At 39.3% G+C, this 18,313-nt stretch overlaps 1 protein-coding gene across 1 annotated transcript in view; it reads left to right on the top strand.

Moving 5' to 3' along the window:
- The window catches only part of LOC139272692 (synaptosomal-associated protein 25), a 150,506-nt gene extending 148,929 nt beyond the window's left edge, over positions 1 to 1,577 (top strand). The window contains exon 8 of the mRNA XM_070888779.1: positions 395 to 1,577. Coding sequence (XP_070744880.1) covers positions 395 to 463 — 69 coding nt within the window. The 3' untranslated portion in view covers positions 464 to 1,577. The remainder of the gene's footprint in view (positions 1 to 394) is intronic.
- Positions 1,578 to 18,313: the final 16,736 nt, after the last annotated feature.

Below are 18,313 nucleotides of genomic sequence, written 5' to 3'. Positions count from 1 at the left end.
CATTAGAAGCATTTATATCCTGTTAATTGAACATTTTCTTTCTAGTGCTTATTTGGGAATCAGATGTTTGCACGAAGCATTTATGTAGGCACATATTTATTCTTCATATACTCTGCAGCATTGGCTCATGGGAATAGTTGTGTAGATTGAATATTTTGCTCTTGACAGGGCAGTGCCTATCAACATGCCTCTGCTGTCTAAAAAGACTTGAGTGCATTGAAAAAGTGTTGTGATTTAATTGTCAATAGCGAGTGTATGCTAATGGCATTTTGTGTCAGTGGCATGCAGTTCAATTCTTCTTTGTATCAGCATTTTTTTCTTTGGCATTGTACAGTTCATTTGCCTTTCCTTTTTTACAAAATTATTGTGTGCATTGTTTGTTTTTTAATTTTAGGCTGAATCCAATAAAACCAGGATTGATGAAGCTAACCAGCGTGCAACAAAAATGCTGGGAAGTGGCTAAGCTCTGCAAGAAAGTGCATTACTCCCTGGCACTGTTCAGAAAGCAGTGTACAACTTGATTTTATCGTGGTATTTACTGACTAGGTTTGCATACATGCACACATCAGACCCAGTGTAAAGGTTGCCCTGTGTAGCTTGTCATATTTTTAACCAGAGTACTTATAATTATTTATTTCTAGATAAATCTCTTTCCAAAGGATGTATATAGGGCTGGATTCATGGCTTTAGCTCACTAGTGATGTTTACAACTTGTTTTCCGGATTTTTTTTTAATAAACAAAGTTTGCTTGGTAAAGTAGGAATGCTGCAAAAGCTGTTTTTTTTAATGCAGAATGTACAGTATTGTCCTTGTAAACTGTGTAATTACACAAAGCTACTGCCAAGTCCCTAATCGTGTCATGATGGTAAAAACACATAGTAAAAAAAATGTTGTCTTATGTTTATTTCACAGAACCATTCTAAGTTAACGTCAAGGAAGTGTGGTGTATGTAACTGTAATCGTCCTTGCACTGAGGTGATGTTATTCATACAATTATGCATGATATTATCTTTAAGACCTTCTGCTAAAATGATCTTCACATGGCAGTAGCACTTTGGCAAAGCATGCTCAGTATTGGGACACAGTTGATACTAGGTTATATCTGCAAGTTTACAGTAATGTCACATTTTATGTTCTAGTAACAAAACTGTGAACATAATGTAAAATAAGGATAAAGCATTTACTAAATGAACAATTTCTGTAATGAATGCATAGTTGGCTCGAAATGAGAAAATGTCAACTTAATGCTGAAGCAAAGCATATTGGCAGTAGTTAGATATTGTATCTATGAGGTTTAGATGCTGCTAATGGTGATTATACCTGGTGGAAAGATTGCACTAATAGGGGAAAATAGTTGTGTACATAGGCCTGAATATTTATGAAAGATATGATGTAGTTTTTATAAAGAAATTGTATTTTGTTTGTTATTACCCTGTGTGTTTTGTAAAAATTTTTGTTGCTTATGTATTTAGAGCTATGCACAGCAAATGGCTGGACTGTGTAGTAATGAAATGACTGAACACAAGTCATGAAACTGATGAGATAAATGTCATTATAGCATGTAATATGGAATTCCTTCTGCCTCCTGTCAGACTGTGAATGGTTAACGTTTTGTAGCTAGTTAAAATGATTAAAAGTTACAAACCTTAAACTATGCGCAGTTTAGTTTGTTGCCCTCATAATTTTCTGTAAAATCTATGACACACATTGAGACCGTTTAATCTCTCTGATGCCAAGGAAGAAGAGTTCCTTTGTACATTATATGTAACAAAACCAGAAGCTTCTTGATAAAGAACATGTCTACTATTTTGCTATACTTAATGCACAAAGTAAATCTCCCCGTATGATCCAAACTACTTATTAAATCCAATGATTGATCATTTATCAATTCTTTTAAAGATTACCTAATGTGTTCTGTAAAGATCCTTTGATCTGCTTGCCAAAGAACTATTATATATTGCCAGTTACCAATTTCTAACACCTTGAAAGATTCTTTTAGAACTGTCTCACTAAATTATGATGTACTACTCATGTAAATATTCATGTAAAGACATTACTGTGTTGGCAGCTAGCAGTAGGGAATTTCAGTTTTTCTCCATACTTCATATATCTTGCTTCTTAAAATTTCATTTCAAATCAATAGCTTGTTGATGAGTATACAAATGAGAATGGTTTTATGTCTGCACCTAAAAATTGCTGATTAACATTTATTGTTAATGATAACACCAATATAATAATCTCCTGTTTGGAAGATTGCTATATTACTGGCTAGTTCCTTGTCATCATGCATGTTTTTAGTTTCCTAGCTTCTGAGAGACAGGGACAAGCAGAATAAAAATGAAGGATAATTTACTGTAAGAAAAATTACACTAAAATGATATACAGAAAGAAGCAGCAGACAATATAGGCAAGAGTTTTACAAAAGCACTTTACGAAACTTTATCCAAGCCTTCTTTAACAGGCTCCACTTTGCAGATAGTTATCCAAGACCACGCCAGATACGTGAGTACAAATCAAACTGAGTTGCATATTATTGCATCTGGTGGGATCAACATGATTTTACTTGGTATGGGTAAAGAGACAGAGAAGAAAAAAAAATCAGAATCAGAAAGCAAGAAAAACAAAAAAGAGTTGAGGAGAGGTGGCATGTGCAATTATACACCAGAATGTGCTACAGACAGTTGATCAAACAACCACCCAGAATTTTCTGGAGTGGGGCATCTCGCAGCATGGCCTGTTTGTTAGGCTATTTTCTGCACTCTTCAGCTTGAAAATGATTTGCCTTGCAAGTTGCTGGAAGTGTGAAGTGATACTGGTGCAGCGAGGGCAATGGGGCATCTGGGACCATGGTGAATGACAGGACCAACAGCCTATCTCCTTAGCCAATAAAATTTAAGGATTGAGAAAGAAACAGAGGAATGCCGGAGAAGGAAATCGGTTGAATTAGACTAAAATCAGGTATAGAAAGATAAATAAAGAGGGAAAGAAAGATTGCATTAAGAGGGAGGGAAAAAAGAGACAGAAAGTAAGAGTAAGAAAAAAAAAATTAAAAATTAAAAAATATTAAAAAACAATTTAATACCTGTAGGAAATAGACACCACCGTTTCAATTATTCCCTTTCTGGGTTGGAGAGGTTGATTGGCATTACAGGAGCATAAATCTCATCATTAAAAACGTACTTACGCTGTTAAGTACCAGCCCTAACTTTCTGGGGTGATTTTAATTGGCAATTAATGCGCAAATCCAGCAATTCCTTGAAATTCACGGGGAGGTTTAGGGCGAGTTGTCATTTTTGCAAGTCTAAAGCCGGAACGGAGCAAATTGTCCAGTAACTTGCGGCGGTTCCCAATTCATGGGGTATCTCTACCTCGCCACCAGTTGCTGGACGATTTACACATTACTAACGCTGAGCGCCAGTAAGCGCACCTTTAAATTAGCAGTAAATTCTGGCCCAATATCAAAACAGTTCATAACTTGGTTTCCTTCGTCTAAATATCATCTCTGCAGCTTCTAAACATTTTGGAACTTTCTGCCATAGCTTTTTTGTGAATTTCTTAACCTCATTGTGGACTGCAGATGTGCAGATTATTGATCGATGAGCATTATGCACACCTCATTAACTTCCTGGCATTCCTACTTAGGCCACTGGGATAATGAATACCCATTTCCAGAGGCCATTTTGAAAAACCTTAGCCATTCTTGAAGTGTCCTATTCCTTACAAATCTCTAACTATAGATGATCCAGGATGCTCAATGCTGGTATTAGATGCAAAAAATAGGGGGAAATTATCCAGTACTGATATCCGTCCATTCTTGAACACAAAAACATATTTATCTGAAAAGAAGGGCCATTCTGAGTATTTCTCTTTCTGATGGTACGCTGAGATTATCCATATTATATGGAAGTTCATTTTATGTACGAGAAGGAACACATTTACAGGTGAGTAATGAACTAAATTGAAATACTGTGTCTGGAACACATTTACCTGCTATTTTGGCACAGGGCAGAAAGTGATAGTTTTCATTTATTAAGATGACTGTGTGGACTAATGACATTTATCTGTTCTGCTATTGAGGTCCTAGATGTCTATTAATATTTTGAGTGAGAGAACCTGATCAGTTGAGGGTCTTCCACTTTAGCCCAAATATCACCATTTGATGCTAATATTTTTGACTGGATGATATTCCGTGCTTGTACATGTGCTTGCATTACTTGGGCTCTATAAAGTCAATCGGCAATGACAACAGTACACTAAAGTCAGATCAGATACATAGAATGGCTGGAAGATGGAGAGTAAAAGGCAATACTGAAAGGTAAAATATGTCAAGTGAAGGATGACTGTAATGTCTGTAAGCTTGTAATGTTGTAGCTCCACACTGTGGATGTGGACGTATTGTGTACTGCAAGTGTAGGGTTAATAATAAACAGCCCAGGTAGATTTCCGGAGACTTCCAAGAGAGCTGCCTGCCATGTTAGGAAGCTGTGTGTGCTGTGCTCTGTGAATATATCACATTTGGTGACTGAGATGGGATTTTTCGGATGATTTAAAGCTAAAATTTTGTTGGTGAAGGATTCAGCCAGCTGACAGAGAGACTTTAGAAGTTTCTGTCTTTGGAAAAAAGCTACAAAATCCGAGGTACAATACAGCACACAGTGTGAACAGCTAGAGATTAAAATGGCAGGTGTATTGGGATATTTGGGTGAATATAGACACGACCGGGAACGTTTTAAAGCATATGTGGATCGGCTAGAAATGTATTTCACTGCAAATAACATAATCGAAGTTCCAGACAATGCAGTCCAGAACCGGGCTGTGTTGGAACGTAAGAAAGCGATTTTCTTATCGGAGGCAGGTCCGGCATTATATGACACTCTTGTAAATTTGCTTGTGCCTGACGAGCCAAAGGACACAACGCTTAAAGAGATTTTAACGAAGCTGGAGCAGCACCATAACCCCAAACCATTAGAAATTGCTGAAAGCTATCGTTTTGGGATTCGGAATCAAAATGCTGATGGAAGTATCAGTGATTACATCATTGCATTAAAAAAGCTATCGATGCACGTAATTTTGGAAACTTTCAAAACCGAGCATTACGGGATCGTTTTGTTTGTGGGGTGAAAAATGATGTGATCAGAAGGACGTTATTGATGATGGATGACCTGACTTTTGAGATTGCTTGTCAGATAGCGAGGTCGATGGGCATGGCCGAACAATATTCCCAAGAATTAAATAATGATTACGGTCATCAGTCAACCAAGGTAAATCGCCTGCAGGTTCAAAGTAAAAGACGGGCATTGCTAAAAGTCTCAGAAACTGGAAATTCTACCAGAGCGTCGAAGTCGTGTTATAGGTGCCTGGGACAACACATTGCTCAAAGTTGTCCATACGTGAAGGCAGAGTGTTTCTTCTGCAGGAAGACTGGGCATCTTGCGAAGGCATGCCGACTGAAGGGTAAACCAGTTTTTAAAGCTATGAGTCCAGCGTTCAAAGCTATGAGTAGAAATCCAAAGAGACTACATAGCATGGAAGAACAACAACAGGACGAGGAGATGTTAGAGTTACACGTCATCAGGAGCACGAGGTTAACGGAGATTCGGAAAGTATCAAAATCCACATAGATGTTGTGGGATTCAGGATACCAATGGAAATTGACACGGGTGCATCCGTGAGTGTAGTACCGGAGTCGCTGTACCTCGACAAATTGCGTGATTTCCAACTGGAGAAATCCAAGATAGAGCTGCAAGGCTACTCGGGAGAGAAAATTCCTGTGATAGGTCGTATCACCGTACCGGTAAAATATAAAGATCAATTTCAGAACTTGCCTCTAATAGTAGTGAAAGGAGACAAGTCTGCCTTACTCGGAAGAAATTGGTTGAGCTCACTGAAGCTGGGTTGGAGTAAGATTTTCTGTGTGGAAGCGAGATTTTCATCAACGGATGAGGTTATCAAGCAGTATCCGAAGGTGTTCTGTGAATCAGGCAGTCCGATCCAAGGCTTCAAGACGAGTGTCAGGGTACAGAAGGACGCTAGATCGGTTTACTACAAGCCACGTTCCATACCATATGCATTCAAGGAGAAAGTTGAGCAAGAACTAAAAAGACTAGAGACTGAGAACATTATTTGTAAGATAGATCGATGTAATTGGGCTACACCCATTGTTGTTGTACCTAAGTCCGATGGTAAGGTAAGATTGTGTGATGATTATAAAGTAACCGTAAACCAGGTTCAAGAGGGTAATGTCCCCAATACATTGCCGAATATAGAAGATTTGTTCACAACACTGACAGGTGGTCAGATCTTCTCAAAACTGGATCTTACAAATGCCTACTTACAGCTTGAACTAGATGAGGAGTCCAAGTCATGTTTGACTATAAATCTCATCTAGGCCTATATCAATTTAATAGGCTACCGTTTGGAGTGTCTTCTGCCCCTGCCATATTCTATGGGGTGATGAACCAGATTTTGCAAGGTATTGAAGGGGTATTATGTTATTTGGATGACATACTAATTTCAGCATCAAATAGGCAAATTCATGATAACATATTGAATGAAGTCCTTAAACGGCTAGAGAAGCACAGAGTACGAGTGTCTGCTCGTAAATGTGAGTTATTTAAAAACTCAGTGGAGTACTTAGGGTACAGAGTAGACAAAGATGGTTTACATCCAACCATGGAAAAATTGGATGCAATTAGAAATGCACCCACTCCCAGGAATGTCACTGAACTTCGTTCATTCTTGGGTCTTTTGAACTATTATGGGAAGTTCCTACCTGAATGAACTTTTGAAAAAACAGGTCCATTGGAAGTGGTCAAAAGAATGCGATACAGCATTCAAGGAGTGTAAAAGCAAATTGTGCTTGACCAAGAGTTTTGCACGCAGTTATTTATGGTGGCCAGGTCTTGATAAAGATATAGAGTACCTCGTGAGTCAGTGTACAACATATCAATCGGTAAGCAAGCAACCACCACCAGTACCATTACAGCCATGGAAATGGCCTCCCAGGGTGTGGCAAAGGCTACATATTGATTTTGCTGAGTTAGAAGGACAACAATTGTTCATTGTGATTGATAGCCATTCGAAGTGGGTTGAGGTGTTTCCAATGTGGAAAATAACAACAAGTAAAATATTGGACATTTTACGAAAATTATTTTCTGTATTTGGCCTCCCTGAAGAAATTGTTTCAGATAATGGACCACAATTTCATTCAGAAGAATTTGCACAATTCATGAGCAAAAATGACGTGAAACATACCACGGTTCCACCATACCATCCTGCTTCGAATGGTGCAGCAGAGCGCACTGTACAAATTGTAAAACGTGCCCTCATAAAACAAATGTTAGATCCAAATCCAAGGAAACGACAGTTGTCATTGGATCACAAGGTGGCTAACTTTTTGATTACATATCGAAATACTCCTCATACAACTACTGGTAGAACACCAGCAGAGTTGTTTCTCAAACGACAGCCATAAACCAGATTCTCGTTGTTAAAGCCAAATTTGGCACAGTCCGTAGAAGAGACACAATTAAGACAGAAAGAGAATCATGACAGAGGTAAAGTAAAAGAGAGAAGTGTGAAATTAAACCAGAAGGTGAGAGTGAAGAACCATCACTATAAATGGTTAAAGTGGTTACCAGGAAGAGTGGTGAAGATATGTGGTCCTCGCATATATTTGGTAAAGATGTTTGACAATGGACAGGTTAGGTTTGTTCATATTGATCATATTTTACCTACAGACATGGAAGGAGTTGAAGGTGGGAATGATTCAATTATTTCTGACTCATCAGATAGTTTTGATACACCAGTAGCAAATCCTAAATCCAATGTACTGGAAACAAATCCAGGAGAGAATCAGAATGAAAGTCTGAGTCCGAGGCAGGAAAACAAAGAGCCTGAAGTTAGAGTGACTTCAAATGAAAATCAAGAAAGTTCCATGGAAGAAAACGTTCCTCAGGATGAACCTCGAATTAGTTTAGATTGGAAGGTTCTGTTCAAGAGTGAAGGTATCCTCTTTGAAACAGAAAACAAGTGGTGAAGTTAAATTTGTAAATATGGAAAAAAAAATTAGTTTATATCCTGTGTTATGTATAAACATGAAAGTTATGTATGATGTTTGTTATGATGGCTTCTTCATTAAGGAGGGAGAAGTGTAATGTCTGTAAGCTTGTAATGTTTTTAGCTCCACACTGTGGATGTGGACATATTGTGTACTGCAAGTGCAGGGTTAATAATAAACAGCCCAGGCAGATTTCCGGAGACTTCCGAGAGAGCTGCCTGCCATGTTAGGAAGCTGTGTGTGCTGTGCTCTGTGAAGATATCACAATGACCAACACGGATTATGCGATTTAGCTTGCAAATTGGACTCTAGCAAATAATTGAAGAATTGTTTGGCAGGCAGAAGGAGATCAGTCACCAACATTACACAAATTCTGGACGGAAAGCAACAAAGGAAACTTTTAAAACAGACTTTTTTGATTAATAAGCATTTGGAATGAAGAGTAGCAGAACACAAAACAACAAACAAGGATTCAAAAAAGAAATGCAACTGACGTAACAATCTAGTCAGCAGTGAGCAGAAGAAAATCACCCGTAGTCCCAGTCTGTTTGCTTCAGTGATTGAAACTATTCTTGGATAACGCATGCTGCGTACAATGCCTCAGCAAGATCTAGCCCTTGGCAGAGGCTAATTATGGAAGATTAAGGACAGGGCTAGATTAACTGGGTGAAAACCATTGCAGAGCTGTCCCAAATATGACTGCAGGTTTCACACTGAGGCCCACACATGGCCAAATCTGGGCAGACAAAGAAAACATTTAAGGTAAGAAAACTATTTCTGAAATATTTGAAAATAGACCAAAATCTGTATTCTAAAGGAAAGTAAGAAAGGAGTCTACCTAAGGAAGGAGATACTTGCTTTGGAGGGGATGCAACAAAGGTTCACTAGACTGATTCCTGGGATGGGGGGATTGTCCTCTGAGGATTGACTAGACTAGCCTATATGCTCTAGAGTTTAGAAGAATGAGAGGTGATCTCATTGAAACATACAAAATTCTTACAGGGCTTGACAGGGTAGATATTGGGAGCATGTTTCCCCTGGCTGGGGAGTCTAGAACAAGGGTCACAGTCTCAGAATAAGGGGTCGGAGATGAGGAGAAATTTCTTCACTCAGCGGGTTGTGAATCTTTGGAATTCTCTACCCCAGAGGGCTGTGCGTGCTCAGTTGTTGAGCATATTCAAGAATGAGTTGATAGATTTTGGACACTCAGGGAATCAAGGAATATGGGGACAGTGCAGGAAGGTGGAGTTGAGGTAGAAGATCAGCCATGATCTTATAAGAACATAAGAACATAAGAAATAGGAGCAGGAGCAGGCCACCTGGCCCTTCGAGCCTGCTCCGCCATTTAATAACATCATGGCTGATCTGATCATGGACTCCGCTCCACTTCCCTGCCCACTCCCTATAACCCTTTATTCCCTTATCGCTCAAAAATCTGTTTATCTCCGCCTTAAATATATTTAATGACCCAGCCTCCAGGTAGAGATTTACAACCCTCTAAGAGGGAAGAAATTCCTCCTCATCTCAGTTTTAAATGGACGGCCCCTTATTCTGAAACTATGTCCCCTAGTTTAGGTTTCCCCTGTGACTGGAAATATAAGAACATAAGAACATAAGAATTAGAAACAGGAGTAGGCCATCTAGCCCCTTGAGCCTGCTCTGCCATTCAACAAGATCATGGCTGATCTGGCCATGGACTCAGCTCCACTTACCCACCCGCACCCCGTAACCCTTAATTTCCTTATTGGTTAAAATATCCTCTCTGCATCCACCTTGTCAAGTCCCCTCATTATCTTATATGTTTCGATAAGATCACCTCTCATTTTTCTGAACTTCAATGATTATAGGCCCAACCTACTCAACCTATCTTCATAAGTCAACCTCCTCATCTCCGGAATCAACCTAGTGACCCTTCTCTGAACAGCCTCCAATGCAAGTTTATCCTTCCTTAAATACAGAGACCAAAACTGTACGCAGTACTCCAGGTGTGGCCTCACCAATATCCTGTACAGTTTCAGCAGGATTTCTCTGCTTTTATACTCTATTCCCCTTGCAATAAAAGCCAACATTCAATTTGTCTTCCTGATTACTTGCTGCACCTGTATACTAACTTTTTGTGTTTCGTGCACAAGGACCCCCAGGTTTCTCTGTACTGCAGCACTTTGCAATTGTTCTCCATTTAAATTATAATTTGCTTTTCTATTTTTTCTGTCAAAGTGGATAACCTCACATTTTCTCACATTATACTGCATCTGCCAAATTTTTGCCCACTCACTTAGCCTGTCTCCCTTTGCATTATTTTTGTGTCTTCCTCACAATTTGCTTTTCCACTCATCTTTGTATCATCAGCAAACTTGGCTACATTACACTCGGTCCCTTCATCCAAGTCATTAATATAGAATGTAAATACTTGAGGAACCAGCACCGATCCCTGCGGCACCCCACTAGTCACTGTTTGCCAACCGGAAAATGACCCATTTATCCCAACTCTCTGTTTTCTGTTAGTTAGTCAATCCTCAATCCATGCTAATATATTACCCCCAACCCTGCGAACTTTTATCTTGTGCAGTAACTTTTTATGTGGCACCTTACCGAGTGCCTTCTGGAAATTTAAATATATCACATCTACTAGTTCCCCCTTATCCCCTCTGCTCGTTACATCCTCAAAGAACTCCAGCATAAAACAATGCTGACTCTGCTTGATTGAATTATGCTTTTCCAAATGTCTTGCTACTGCTTCCTTAAAAATGGACTCCAGCATTTTCCCAACGACAGATGTTAGACTAACTGGTCTATAATTTCCTGCTTTTTGTCTGCCTCCTTTTTTAAATAGGGGCGTTACATTTGCGGTTTTCCAATCCAGGGAATTTTGGTAGATTATAACCAATGCACCCACAATGTCTGCAGTCACTTCTTTTAAGACCCTAGGATGTAAGCCATCAGGTCTAGGGGACTTGTCCGCCTTTAGTCCCATTATTTTACTGAATACTACTTCATTAGTGATAGCGATTGTATTAAATTCCTCCCTCCCTATAGCCCCTTGATTATCCACTATTGGGATGTTTTTAGTGTCTTCTACCGTGAAGACCGATACAAAATATTTGTTCAAGTCTCTGCCATTTCCCTGTTCTCCATTAAGTGGCAGAGCAGGCTCGAGGGACCGAGTGGCCTTCTCCTGCTCCTATTTCTCATGTTCTTATAAGAAAATAAATCTTTCAATAAATAACTTAAAAATAAATGGGAATGTTAAAATTGTTGTATTCAAATAAGATCAAAAGTATCTATTAGCATTTGTACTGATTTATGAGCTATCCATTGTGGAAAAACTGCCTTGAGGGAAATATAAGTTGCACAAATGATCTAACAATAAACCTAAGCTAATAAACATAAAAATTACACATTTTAAACAATATTGAAATATTACTGTGAAGACTAACAATTTAATTTTATATTTCTTTCTTTGTTGGATCATTTGTTTAAGAATCAACCAAGCAAAACAATAAAGGTAGCATTTTCAAATCTTTATTGTAAAAAGAATCCCTGATCAGCCACATACAAAATAATTATTTTCCAAATATATTAGTTTTCATTCTCTGGTAAAACTGAGATTGCCGTACAATCATACAGCACAGAAGGAGGCCATTTGGCTCTTTGAAAGAGCTATCCAAATAGCCCCACTCCCCTGCTCTTTTCCCAGAGCCCTGCAATTTTTTTCCTTTTCAAGTGTATGTCCAATTCCCGCACATTGAATTTTGCTTAAGCTCAATATCAAACAAAAATACAAATAATGCCAAAACAAGGTACCACGCTGTGGGTTATGACAGATGAATTTGTGTAGATTATTAGTAATTTATTTTATAGAAGTAGAAACCAAAAAACAAGTGACAACACATAACTACAAGTTCGACATAACTACAGTATACATAAAGAGCATTCCCGAAGTTAGCTGGCTTAAATTATAATCCTTCTTGTGTTTTTTATGCATTTATTAAGATATTGAACTATTATCTTAAAATTTTGTTGAAGGATCTAGAATATTTCCATTAAACACAGATGAAAGGGAAAAGCTTCAAATCTGAGCCATGTCATAAATTCCAAACAAGGTTGGCATATAATGAAGGCATGAACTGAAATGGACTGGTACCACAATCTTGTGATGCCAAGAAATTGTGTACCGGAGAGTATGGCAACAAAGATGTGCATTACAAGCAATTGCAGTTTTGCATCCAGTACTGGAGAGATTACTTCTATAATTTTTGGCAAGTAGTTTTTATTTTTTATTGGGAAAACAAAATAAAAGCCCAAGGCCCATAGTGAAGGACACAACAATAGGGAAAAGAATAAAATACATATGATAAATAGGAAAGTGCAAGCTCACAGAAGAGATTACAGTTATGTGGATAGACTGGGGTAGCTGGGGTTATTCTCCTTAGAGCAGAGAAAATTTGATAGCGGTGCTTAAAATCATGAAGGATTGAGATAGAGTAAATAAAGATAAATTGTCTCCAATAGCTGAAGGATCAATAACTACAGGGCACAGATTTCAGATGATTGGCAAAAGAACCAGAGGCGACATGTGGAAAACCTTTTTTATACAACCAGTGGATAGGATTTGGAATACACTGCCTGATAGGGTAGTGGGTACAGATTCAATTGTAGCTTTCAAAAAGGAATTGAATAAATACTTGAAGGAGAAAAAATTGCAGGGATATGGGGAAAGAGCAAGAGAGTGGGACTAACTGGATTGCTCTTCGAAAGAACTGGCGCAGACTCTATGGGCTGAACGGCCTCCTGTGCTGTACTATTCTATGATTCTATGATTCATATGAATAGATGAATGGGAAAAGACCGACTGGTCCATCAAGCATGCCCCAAACAGTCATGGCGCAACTAAGCATCATGCCTCCCCCCACCCCCCCCCCCCCAAGTTCCTCCACACCTTGCAGTCACTTCCTCTACTGTGAAAGGCAAAAAGCAGATTGTAAAAAAACTCCAGGTCAATTCAAAGGGAAAAAAAATCTATGAAATTCCTCTACAACTTCTTAGGATCATGAGACTCAGTTCAGGACATTCCAGTGACCATAAAGCAAATACCTAGCATCCCACCTACCCTTTGGACACAGTGATATTAGCCCCAGGGCTCAGCTAATTTTTGAATTGTCAATGGCAATCTTGGCCTTATGTAGGTCATATCTAACCTGGTTTGCATATTAAAGGGTCCTACAGCCTGACTCAGGCGGGATCTCTGGCGGGAACACAATGGTGAATCATTCCCCACTATTTTTGTGGCACTACCACCCTGTTATTATCAGTAAGCAGAATCAATAGGGCAAGTATCTGACATCAAAAAGTAAAAATATAGCACACAATATCATTGTTGTAATATGCTTCCTAGAAGAGAGTGTACCACCTGTCCCATCTACAATTATATTAACTACGATTTTTTTCTCTGCTGCCTTTCTTCCTTAGTCTATGCTAATTTATCCTTCCTTTTTCAATTCAACATGAGAGTGGCAGGAGCTATTGAGAAGAGTGATTGTAGAAATTTGCACAAGTGTCCTTGCTAGCATGGTGGGGTCACCTTGTACACAAAGCTACCATGTGCGAAAGTCATTTGAAAGGGACGACCAGCACCATTGCTGCCCTTGAATGAATTGTGGTTGTGGTCAAGATACAATTCGCCAGCTCAGATCCCTGATTCAGCATGTTAATGTTACATAAAAGCTATGCACGTTCCAATACACCAGTGCGGAATCCCGAATGAGCATGTTAATATTGACGAGATAACCAAGCATGTCGAATTGACTGCAAGCTATGAAAGCTCAACTTTGCACGCTGAGTCCGATTTGAACTGATATAAATAAGACAATATTGACTATTATATTAAGTATTCTTTCCAATGGCATGCTAGTGAGAGGACACCCAGGATTCTAGTACTTTGCTGCCAGCATGGACCTTCATCAGCCTCTCAGGCTATTACTGCTAAGGGAGATGACCCAGGCTGAGTCATTTTTTCAGACATCCAGAGGTAAGCAATTACCATCTAAATCTTGTTTATGTGAAAATCTTCATCATTGAATTTTATGTGAGCAAGATTAGTCTCTTGAATGCCACAATAATAGTGTGATTTATCTGATCTTGAATCGAAAAGGTGTTCGACAGTGTTGACCTGGAACTCCCTCAGCAACAACAACAACTTGTATTACAAAGCATCTTTAACATAGTAAAACATCCCAAGGCACTTAACAGGAATGTTATCAAACAAAATTTCACACCAAGCCACATAAGGTGATATTACTAAAGGAGATATTACCAGATGACCAAAAGCTCGGTCAAAGAGGTAGGTTTTAAGGAACATCTTAAAGGAGGAGAGAGAGGTAGAGAGGCAGTGAGGTTTAGGGAGGGAATTCCCGAGCTTAGGGCCCAGGCAGTTGAAGGCACGGCCACCAATGGTGGAGCGATTAAAATCGGGAATGTTTAAGAGGCTAGAATTCAAGGAACACAGATATAGCAGAGGGTTGTAGGGCTGGAGGAGATTACCAGGACATTTTTAAATTGTTCAAGAATTTTGTTCCATATAAAGGGTATCAGTCTTTGAAGTGCAAATTTTAAAATGCAGTGTGAACTTTTTTTTAAATCGATGGGAATAAATGGGTTCTTTAGTCTTCTAGTAGTTTCTTCCCCAGTTTGAATCTGGGCTGAAGAGAACATACCAGGGATTTGAGTAGCTTTTTTCCCCCTAAAACTACCTGTTCAATCTGTACAGCTGTAGAGTTTTGGCCTACTGAGAATCAGCTGCAATTCAACTCCCAGGTGTGTTCTCTTTTTAAACTAGTATCAACAGATTAACTAACTCCTTGACTACAAGCTACTGGGAATGTGTCAAGTTGCTACTAAAAAAACAGATTATCTGGTCATTATCACATTGCTGTGCACAAATTGGCTGCCCCGTTTCCTACATTACAACAGTGACTACACTTCAAAAGTCCTTTATTGGCTGTAAAGCGCTTTGGGACGTCCTGAGTTCGCGAAAGGCGCTATATAAATGCAAGTCTTTCATTTGTACATAATTGCACAGAATGTGGGGCTTTTCTTTTGTGAAAATGTAAAGTTATTTTTATTTGCAATGATATTATGCCACTTTGCTTCTTTGGAGCAGCTGTTTTATCTGCTCAATGGTTAATTATGAACATCAATAAAAGCAGAAGGCACTGTACCATAGATTTGGACATATTGCTGCTTGTTTCTTACCTCATTTTAATAGTGCTGTTTTCTAAATAAATGTAGACCTTATTTTCTATTTGGAGAGCCATCTGTATTTGTAGTTTAATTTTGGTTGGAAAGCCTTTCCCATTATTTCCTTATACCTATTTTCAAGGCCATGTTTCTGAATAGTGTTTAACATGTGCATATCTTTCCCTGTTCTCTCTCTGATTTCTTGGAATTTTTTCTCAGTCTCTCTGTGTGATAATGGTGTAGATTTTCAATGTGTTGCCCAAGTCTAATGCTGGCATTGCAGATTGGCCTCCCATTATAGAAACGGTCCCATTTTAATTTCCATTGATTTTAATCTACCCCAATTTTACCATTAAATTTGTTGGGATAGGTTGGCTTATTCAACAAAGATTGTAATATCTATAAGTTACATTAAAAATCTTGCACCTGGCACCTACTTCTTATCAACAGACCTTGCTTTCAGTTGTTATGATTTTGAGTCAGATTTTTTATGACATTTAACACTGAAAATCCCAATATAAGCATTTATAATGGGAAATCCCCATCTAAAGATGTGAATATTTTCTATATGTGTCACACTGCAGTTCAACAATGTTGCCACTTGGTAGTGCAGTCGAGCAGTCACCTCCAGTAGCCATTTTGCTTTTCAGATAAATTTGATGTTTCTTGATTAATTCCTTTTCACCTTATTAAACTGTTTTTTTAAACTTTTTCCAGTCTTCTGCTTTAACCTCTCCAGCATCTCGTGACAGTTGGCCATCCTCTGCTCCTCTTTCCCCTGCTATCCATCTATTGCTGCACCCCTCTGCAGACTTCCTCTGCAGTCTCAGGCCCACACTCTCTCTCGGCCTGATCCAATGCTCTCTTGACCTTTGTTGCCTCTGCCCTGACTCTTCCAGAGCCTAATGGTCCTTGTCCCTGCCCCAGTACCAATAATTTTGCCCCCCCCCCCACACTGTTCAACCCACTGTTTATTCAGGTGCCTGGTATCCCTCAGTGACTTCCCTCCATTCGCAAGTAACATTTGAAAGGTTCCCCGAAGGGGTTCCCCATAACATTGGGGAAAGCCCAATTATTTGATACATTTCCCTTTGGCCAATCCCAGCCCTCCTACTTCACAAGCCATTGCTCAGTGAAGGCAAGGAATTGGCTTTTGAATTACAAACAGGGAATTCTCCTAACGGCTTACCCATTTAAAGTACAGAAATTTAAATAATAGAGCTTTCCTCGAATCTGTGACTGCAGGGGGAATTTAATGTTCCCTCTCCCTCCTCCCACCCCGGCACCAGTTCCTTCCTGCCTCATGCCCTTTGCCTATCCGTCCTACCACCTCTCTCAAAAACACCGTTTTTATATCTGTTCCTTGCCCATTCACTCTCCCTCCCTCCACTTCCAGCCTTGGCACCCAAAGTTCCTGTTACTTCCTACTCCTCGCCCTTTCCCTCTTCCTTCTACCATATTGGAGGGGAGGATTCAGGTGAGTGAAAATTTATGAGTCAAAGAATAAGGAGAAGGCAATAGAACAGGGTAGCATTGGGGGAAATGAAAACCAGAGCATGCCATGAAGGGACAGAATGTATAAACATAAAGATGAATAAGAAAGTGGGGTCAAAGCAGGAAAATATGGTAAAAAAACAAATTTAAAAGCCCTTTATCTGAATGCACGCAGCATTCTTAACAAAATAGATGAGTTGACGGCACAAATAGATACAAATGGGGTATGATCTGATAGCCATTACGGAGATGTGGTTGCAAGGTGACCAGGACTGGGAACTAAATATTCAGTGATATTTGACAATTCAGAAGGACAGACAGAAATGAAAAGGAGGTGGGGTAGCACTGTTAATAAGAATGATATCAGTGCGTTAGAGAGAAACAATATTGGCTCAGAAGATCAAGATGTTGAATCAGTTTGGGTGGAGATACGGAATAATAAGGGGAAAAGGTCACTGGTGGGCATAGCCTATAGATCCCCTAACAGTAGCTACACTGTTGGATGGAGTATAAATCAGGAAATAATGGAGACTTGTAAAAAAGGAAGGGCAATAATCATGGGCGATTTTAATCTTCATATTGATTGGTCAAAGCAAATTGGCCAGGGTAGCCTTGAGGAAGAGTTCATAGAGTGTATCCGGGATAGTTTCGTTGAACAGTACGTTGCAGAACCAACCAGGGAGCAGGCTATCTTAGATCTGGTACTGTGTAATGAGACAGGATTAATAAATGATCTCCTAGTAAAGGATCCTCCAGAAATAAGTGGCAGAGGAGATTATGGATGCATTGGTTGTAATCTACCAAAATTCCCTGGATTCTGGGGTGATCCCAGCGGATAGAAAAACCTCAAATGTAACTGCCCTATTTTAAAAAGGAGCCAGACTAAAAGCAGGAAACTATAGACCGATTAGCCTAACATCTGACGTTGGGAAAATGCTGGAGTCCATTATTAAGGAAGTAGTAGCAGGATATTTCAAAAAGCATAATTCAATCAAGCGGAGTCAGCATGGTTTTATGAAAGGAAAATCATGTTTGACAAATTTGCTGGAGTTCTTTGAGGATGTAATGAGCAGGGTGGATAAGGAGGAACCAGTGGAGGTGGTGTTTTTAGATTTCCAGAAGGCATTCACTCGATAAGGTGCCATATAAAAGGTTACTGCACAAGATAAAAGTTCGCAGGGTTGGGGGTAATGGATCGAGGATTGGCTAACTAACAGAAAATAGACAGTCGGGATAAATGGGTCATTTTCCGTTTGGCAAACAGTGACTAGTGGGGTGCCACAAGGATCGGTGCTGGGGCCTCAACTATTTACAAACTATATTAATGACTTGGATGAAGGGACCGAGTGTAATGTAGCCAAGTTTGCTGATGATACAAAGATGGGTGGGTAAGCAAATTGTGAGGAGGACACAAAAAATTTGCAAAGGGATATAGACAGGTTAAGTGAATGGGCAAAAATTTGGCAGATGGAGTATAATGTGGCAAAATGTGAGGTTATCCACTTTGGCAGAAAAAATAGAAAA

This window comes from Pristiophorus japonicus, chromosome 9 (genome assembly GCF_044704955.1).
Source record: "Pristiophorus japonicus isolate sPriJap1 chromosome 9, sPriJap1.hap1, whole genome shotgun sequence".
NCBI classification, from domain to species: domain Eukaryota; kingdom Metazoa; phylum Chordata; class Chondrichthyes; family Pristiophoridae; genus Pristiophorus; species Pristiophorus japonicus.
Note: the sequence above shows the minus strand (reverse complement) of the source record. Positions and strands in the feature narration are given on the sequence as shown.